Here is an 8,735-nt window from a genome sequence, read left to right as displayed (position 1 = left end):
ATGCTGTGGATGGAAAAATCAGCAAAACAGGTCAATTTCTGTCTTGAAGATAAAAACAATGCGTAAGAGATTAGAAAGTTCTCAACCACTTTGCTAGGACCATTAAGCATTTTTTGTCCGAAAATCTGAATGGAAAATATTCAAAAAAATATTACATCAGAACCCATCCATGGGTAATGTGGTCAAACCAAAGAACAGAGAATGGAGCTGATATACCAGGAATAATGCAATATTTTTGGAAAACAAATTGCATAACTTTTTACTCAATATCCATTACAATCATGGCAACATAAAATTGTTTTTTCAAAGGTGCATCCATAAGGGAAATTACAGAAGTGCACTCCAAAGCTGCACACTCTGCGCCGTGTAGGGATGCAGCTCACACAGTGTTAGGCCTCATTGACAATTGATTGGTGGCCAGTTTTGGTGGCTTTAAAAACTTTAATTCCCCTTCCTTCACAAAGCAGTAAATGTAGGAAATGGAGCTCCTAGCTAGGCAGCTAGGCAGAAAGCCAAAAAGCCTAAAAGCAGTTCTCTAACCAGCCCAAGATCTTACATCAGCAGCTTAATGCAAGACCTAATGATGCTTTCAGATTGCGTTTGTGAACCCGTTCGGTGGACCCGTTGGGGCATACATCAGAACCCCCTCGCAAAAAGGGATTCAGACGTGGGTGTGCATTCCCGAAAATTCGCACATTCGCTCTGCCGGCACAGTTATAGTCTATGGCCCCGTCAGCGCATACGTCCGAGTCCCGTTTAGTGGGGGCTGGGTGTTCGGACGCAAGCCCCGACGGGACCCACAAACTTGTAACTAAACACAATGTGAAAGCACTCCAAGTAGTAAAATAAAGCTTGTCTTCATTGGCCAGAAGACAACATTTCTAAGGCTACACACTGTCATTATTGGTCTGTTATTACTCCATTATTACCTGTTTCAAAAATGTGATGAACCTCATGGTATCGTCTTTCCATATGTGGTCCTAGCAGTCAGACCACTCTAGGTTCGACCACTGGGAACCCCACTGATTATGAGAACTGGGGTCCCAAAGTCCCTTGTGTGGAAGGAGCTGTAGTGAGACTGTGTGACCACTGCTCCATTTACTGTCTGTTGGATTGAATGTTGCCCGTGCTCACTACATCTTCATTCACACCTATATTCTTTGGAAAGGTGGAGTCTCAGCAGGTAGACCCTTAGCGATCATACATTTTTCATCTTTTCAATGGATAGATGCTAAATGTAGTTTATGGTACAACACCTTTACACATAAATGTAGCATTAAGCTTAGTCACCCAGTCAAGTGCAGTGTTTTTCAATTTGGTCCTCAAGTAACCAAAATAAATTATGTCTTCAGGATTTCCCATAGAATAAACACATGTGCTAACTATATACATTGTAAAGCTAATTACATCACATGTGTAATGTCAAAGAAATCGTTAAGACATGGTATTTTGAGTTGTATGAGGACTAGTTTAGGAAAGACTTTTCCCGTGGATTTTGAGATCCATCCAAGTTGACAATCTATAGTGAAAATCAAATTCAATGTGATCTGCTTGATAAAACACACATCTATCTACTGTAAGCTGAAACCAAGAGGATGTAAAACGAAACCTGTCACATTTTTACATCTGGAGGTAGTGGTACAGTAGTGTAGGCTCTTGTACCCCAATATAAATGATACCTTTTTTGTAGAGATCCGATGTGCCAGTCATGAGAAATCTGATGTAGAAGCCATATGCAAATCAAGCAGGAAGTGCACTGTGGCTGTATCAATGCACTTCCAGCTTGATTTTTGCACATGGCTTCTACATTAAATTTCTCATGATTGGCACATCGGATCTCTACAAAAAAGGTATCATTTTTATTGGGGGACAGTCTACTATACAGGTATACTGCTATTTCCATATTTAAAAATGTACTGACCGGCTCCCTTTCACAGCTATCTTGCTTACAGCATCACTTTACACTGACAGGAGCCTACTTTACTATAGGTAAACTGATGGAGGTGGCCAATTGCATGTTGCAATTAGGCCAATTTTGCCATACATACTAGAAAATGGAAGTGTTCAGTATGTATTCTAGAAATACAGATTTTACACAGTAAGTATTTACTGTCTGTAACAGTATATAGATCTCTGCCCATGAACTGATATAGAAGATGTTCTTTATACACAGGCTAAAATGTATCTTCAATATAAACTGTGGTCAGCAACTTCCAAATACGACTACTCCAACCATAGTGTTTATGATTATCTTTACATATTCACAAGAATGGTGAGCGCTGATGTGTCTTATGTTGGAAATGGCATGTATCTACCCCCCAAAAAATGACGAGTTGAGATATTAAAGTGCTAGTTAGTATGAAATACAATGGCACGGCTTTGGAATGACAAAGGAGATGTCTTTGGATGTAAGGTCTATTTCTTACTTGCATATGTGACCAGGTGGTAGCAAACATAGGCACTTAAACTAATAGCATTTTCTAACTGTCAAAGGACTACACAAAACATACCCACATATATTCTAGTGCAGAGGTACGCAACCATTGTCTCTGTGCCTACTGCAGAACGGTAGGGTCTGTAGACTGATAACGTTCTGCAGGAGCCACAAAGCCAGAGGATCGCTAGACCTTGTTCCAAGTGATGGAAATTTTTGCAGAATATATCACATACAATATATATTCTACAGCTTCATGTGCTTTGCAATGGTAGAATAAGGCAGAAATTAGGAATGAAAGAAACAGGCACTGATAGTAGCATGAATGGAGGTATCACATGGAGCATCAGATCCATTTGATGAAGTCATGACGGCAACTATATGAATGCATGTAAACTAATGTTCTCATCCCAACGTAACAGTATTGCTTAAATATGCTGATCGCCCCTTCAAATGATTGACAATTTAGGCAATGGACTCATATTTACACCTTACAGAAAGTAATGGCCCCGGATATACTGTATAAGACCCAACAGTGCTCACCTCTTCTTCCTTATATACGAAAGTACAAACAGGTATATATCAGGCACAATATAATGTTTCCATCCATTAAGAGTGAAGTTGAATTTCAGAAAGTATCTTGGAAAAGACTGCCTGTTAGAAGCCAACTGAGACTTACTCTTGTGAGTATGCATGAAATTCTAGTAGTCACAGGGCTAGCCCTCTTTATAATAATTAGAAATAATTAATGTATGTGTAGAGCCAATACTTCATGGTATTGCATGTCAAAATAGCCATCAATTGACTATTACAAGCAATACAAGTTTAAGGGTATAATATAGATTATAAGTGCTGCTCCCTTCTATTTTATATTCCGTGAGGTGAGGTGTTACATCTTGAAGGAATTGTACATGTACTTTCCATTAAATGCCACCAAGGTTATGACATAAGATTAACCAGAAGAGTTATTATGATGGTGGAGCACTGCAGAGATTGTCCTTAAAATAGAATATTCTGACAGGTGAGGTGTTATATCTTGAAGGAATTGTACATGTACTTTCCATTAAATGCCACCAAGATTATGATATAAGATTAACCAGAAGCGTTATAAAGATGGTGGAGCATTGAAGAGATTGTCCTTAAGATAGGTCATCAATATTGGACTGCAGCTTTGTAAACTGTCTCATGGCCATTCTTGGATACTGCAGCTCTGATCCTATTGAATATGATGTGAGCAGCAGTATCCAATAATGGTCACTGAGTTCTGGAGTCTGGGATCAATATACTGTGAACAGCAGCCGTAAGCCAAAGTTAGATGAGTGGGAGAGTGCTAGGTGTTGGACTAATCGAATATTGATGAAGTATCCTAATGATAGGTCATCGATATCTTAGTGACAAAAAAGGGGAAATCAGCTCACCTCTCTGGGGCATGGGAAAAGCCCTCTGCTGTAATATGGGAAGATCCAGCACTCATAGTATTCCATAAAAAAAATAAGTTTATTGTTCAGATTAAAAACATGAATTGCAAAAGAGTAGAAATAAAAATAATTAAAAATACATGAGCCAGACTAAAGAACCACACTGGTCAGAAACTAGTTGCCCAGATGCCTGACTAGACGTCATCCATTTTTTACCAATGTTATATATATTTTACTTATTTTTGTTGCTACTCTTCGCCATTCATGTTTTATTTTGAACAATAAACTTAATTTTTTTATGAAATACTACAAGTGATGGCTTCTTCGTGGATCTACTCATCAATATCTTAGTCTTGGATAACATTTTTTATGGCATACTACAAGTGCTGGCTTCGATGTAGATCCACTCATCAATATCTAAGTCTTGGACAACAACTCTAATTGCTGTGACCTAACATTCAATTCAATAATATAAGATATTGTGGTATAGTTTAGTAAATGTTGGACCATATTCAATGCCCTCTCAATGGTATCAAACCCTACATGTAACTTCAGGTACTTGTGCAATCCTTCTAATCCTCCCGGCAAAACTCTTCCCATTTGGAATCCTCACCTTACAGATCATTTCAAGCAGCAAGTCACGCTACCCTTGAGAAAATCAACCATCAACGCGATGTTTACTGATTTCTCTATGATGGATAAACCCCCACACTCTACATTTCAGCCAGTTCTTTTTACTATATGTCTTTAAAACCTCCTCCACAGTCAAAACATTTTACAGTTCTCCAATAGATCCAATTAGACATGTTCATTCTCTTCCCGAGCTGTTGTTCGGAAGGGTTTTTGCATTCATAAAACACACATCAATTCTTCAAAACAAAGTTCTTTTTTTCTTCACAGAACTGTCATCAGTGAAGAGGTTTAATAATGTGTGATGAGTTGGGTTCATTAAGTGTTTAGCCATCCGTCAAAAATGCAGCAAAGTACAAGCATCCATAGAGGAGTCGAGTAGTAACACAGGTATAAAAAAAATTAGGAACAGGCTCTCCAAGTCCATGCAATGTGTTGGTGTAGATACATTCAGGTTGTTACTAGCCTCCTGCGTCATACCTATGCAGAGTTCAATACTACATTCATTGGAACTGTGACACACAATGTGCTCGTCAAACATGACTTATGTTTACAGACCTCATTGGGAAGCGTTGGGCAGAAATCTTTTCGGTGTGCTTCTTACAAAAAGACTCTAAATTTCATGTATCCTTCTTATAGATCAACTATTTACTTATGTACAGTGCAGATGACAAGTTCCATTCATTTGGCAGTAGTAAGGGCAGTGTGGGTATGCCATAAATAACTGAAAAATTTCGGTTGAGAAGACAAGGTAAAATTTACCATCTGGTTCAGTACACATTCATTGACACTGTAGGAAATAATTCTCAAAGGATTAGGTTAAACTCTTTCCACTCTCGCTGGGTCATATGCTTCTGTAAAAAAAGAAATAAGAAGATAAACACAAATTGTTCACTTATTCTGCAAATACCAATTCTGCTACCAAAATATTGAAAAGCTAAGTGAAAAGTCAACTTTTATACTTAGACCGATAGAAACACTTCTATTGCCAGTAACTCAAAGACCAATGAACCCCACCTTCAAGGAAGTAATGATTCCAGTGAAAGCCCTTTTAAGTGAATGTGTCATCAGTAAGCGACCTATTTTTAAATCACCTCACTTCTTCACTGTCCATGATGCCAGCTCAAGTGGTAAGCAAAATGTACACAAACTGACGAGAAGGCAGGAGGTTGTTCTACTACTTCTCCAGATCCTTCAGCTGCACATCAAATCTGGGGCTGACCACGCCACACTTGTTCAGTCTGTCTGTGAGATTGACGATTTTTCCAGCCCGGTAATCGTCAATAATTTAAAATTCTCCAATGTAACCATGCTTCATCATCATTGTTAAGAAGCACAGTGTCATAGTGACTGTGGAATAGCAAATGGGCTCCTATACTGACCCTCAGGCTAGGTCCCTAGCTATCCCTCTCCCCAGGATTACCTCTGATGGTGGGGATGCCTGGGTCTCGTTCGTCACTATGCTCCTGAGTAGCACTAAATTGTTAAGTGTATGGGGAGAACACAAACAAGACAGACAGGGCAAAACAGAAGCACAGCACTCTCACAGGAAAAAACACTAAGGAACAAAAGTGTAAAGCCCGTGAGGCAACAAAGAAAACTTAAAGACACCAAGGAAAAAGAAAGGCTTCACAAAACACCGCTCGCAACAACTTTGTAATAACCACTAGTTAACCAGGATGTGCCCACGTCTCTAGACTAGGATACACTAACTATAGCTAGGGACCCCTAGCCTGAGGGTCAGTATAGAAGCCCATGTGCTATTCCACAGTCACAACGTGACACGCAGAACCTGGCACTTGCTACATTTTTCTATTTTTAAATCAGGTTTTTGTTTTAAAATTAATTTTCTAAAAAATATTAGCGATGTTTTATTTTCTGTATTAGCATTCTCCAATCACAGTAGATGATCTCACAATGAAACATGCACATTAGATGCTTAAACACAAAATATAGGGTCTTAGGCAGTTTATTGCTGCTAATCACATTTTGAATTTTCTCAAAGAATAGGAAGTTTAATAGTACAGTAGAATAGTTCCAGTGGCCAGTGTGAAAACTGCAAGATTTCTCATTTTGTTTTTAATATACATTGTGATATGGAAAAGAAATACATTGCCACGTTTTAAAAAACGAAATACATTTAACACAAAATCCTGATTTAATCAATAGGACATTTTCTGATGACACATTTCCTTTAAAAATATCTAGGAAGACTTTTATATAAACTAACTATTGCTACCTACCCATCCACATGCCTAAAAGAAGCAAAAAAATTGAGTTCTGATACTTTTACAAACATCAAATTATACTATGATCCTAAATTCAATTAATAGTCAAGATTTTCAGAAATGCTTCTGTGGGAAGATAAAAAGGACACAGCATTCCAATATTCCAATTTATGTTTAGGAATTAGATAAAGAGAGGCTATGGCCCGTTACCCTAAAAGTGGGGGTTCACCTTCTGGTTTTGTGCAACATGTAGGCACAACAATACTGAAAACATAGGACTTACGTTCACTGGCAAGTCTTTGTCCTCCTTCTATATTACATATATCAAACTCTGGCCCGTGGGCCACATCTGGTCCTCACGGTGAGTATATTTGGCCCGCGATGCCAGGAGGGTTCCCCGACTATATCTGGCCTGCAACGCCGGGTACTTTCACTCGTCATCGCACTTTCAACTATATTGGCATCCTAGATGTCGATACAATTAAAAGAAATGATGAAGAATGGAGCATCAGCTGACGCTCCCTCTTCCATCATTCCTCCTCTGCATCTGATGTCTCAGTGCAGCAGCTGTGATGTCATTACAACGTGCCCGCTATACAATGCTGTGCAGAGGATCTGCAGACACCATGAAGAGACCAGAGCAGCGGGGGAGCAGGCAGAGGTGAGTATTCATTTATATTTTTTAATGTGGGGCCTGTTAAACTTTATGGAGCACTATGTGGGGTCATAACACTGTATGGATAACTATGTGGGGTGCATTATACTATATGGAGCACTATGTGGGGCTATTATGCTGTATAGAGCACTATGTGGGGTGCATTATACTATATGAAGCACTATGTGGGGCTATTATACTGTATGGAGCACTATGTGGGGTCATAACACTGTATGGATAACTATGTGGGGTGTATTATACTATATGGAGCACTATGTGGGGCTATTATGCTGTATAGAGCACTATGTGGGGTGCATTATACTATATGAAGCACTATGTGGGGCTATTATACTGTATGGAGCACTATGTTGGTCACTTTACTGTATCGAGCACTATGCGAGGACCCTTATACTGTATGGAGCACAATGCGGGGACCCTTATACTGTATGGATAGCAATGCGGGGACCCTTATACTGTATGGAGCACAATGCGGGGACCCTTATACTGTATGGAGAACAATGCGGGGACCCTTATACTGTATGGCGTGCAATGCGGGGAGCCTTATACTGTATGGAGCGCAATGCGGGGAGCCTTATACTGTATGGAGCGAAATGTGGGGACCCTTATACTGTTTGGAGCACAATGCAGAGACCCTTATACTGTATGAAAGGCAATGCGGGAACCCTTATACTGTATGAAGCGCAATGAGGGGACCCTTATACTGTATGGAGTGCATTGCGGGGACCCTTATACTGTATGGAGTGCAATGCGGGGACCCTTATACTGTATGGAGCACAATGCGGGGACGCTTATACTGTATGGAAGGCAATGCGGGGACCCTTAAACTGTATTTAAGGCAATGCGGGGACCCTTATACTGTATGGAAGGCAATGCGGGGACCCTTATACTGTATGGAGCACAATGCGGGGACCCTAATACTGTATGAAAGGCAATGCGGGGACCCTTATACTGTATGGAAGGCAATGTGGGGACCCTTAAACTGTATTTAAGGCAATGCGGGGACCCTTATACTGTATGGAAGGCAATGCGGGGACCCTTATACTGTAGAGAAGGCAATGTAGGTACCCTTATTATGTAAGGAAGACTTTTTGTGGCCATTATACTGTATGGAGGGCTGTGTGGGGATTACAGTTGGAGAATCATACTGTGATGGGGGTCACTATTCTTTGTCAGGAGGATTAAATGAGGGGGGGTACAATAGGGTCATCATACTGTGTGTGTGGAGGGTGCTGTGGAGGAATTCACTGTGGGGGTATCATACTGTGTTTGGTGGCACTTTTGTTGGCATCATACTTTATTATCTGCATTATGCAAGGTTTTTTATCCTTTGTTATCACATATTTATATTA

At 39.9% G+C, this 8,735-nt stretch overlaps 1 protein-coding gene across 3 annotated transcripts in view; it reads right to left on the bottom strand.

Moving 5' to 3' along the window:
• Window positions 1-1,830: 1,830 nt before the first annotated feature.
• JCAD (junctional cadherin 5 associated) overlaps window positions 1,831-8,735 on the bottom strand; it is a 181,827-nt gene continuing 174,922 nt past the window's right edge. For all 3 annotated transcript variants that reach the window (XM_073677596.1, XM_073677595.1, XM_073677597.1), the window contains one exon: window positions 1,831-5,336. In XM_073677596.1, coding sequence (XP_073533697.1) covers window positions 5,302-5,336 — 35 coding nt within the window. In that variant the 3' untranslated portion in view covers window positions 1,831-5,301. The remainder of the gene's footprint in view (window positions 5,337-8,735) is intronic.

The sequence above is a fragment of the Phyllobates terribilis genome, unplaced genomic scaffold (assembly GCF_046119375.1).
Source record: "Phyllobates terribilis strain yellow unplaced genomic scaffold, ASM4611937v1 Scaffold_4__5_contigs__length_816908805, whole genome shotgun sequence".
NCBI lineage: Eukaryota > Metazoa > Chordata > Amphibia > Anura > Dendrobatidae > Phyllobates > Phyllobates terribilis.
This window is presented reverse-complemented; position numbering and strand designations above follow the sequence as displayed.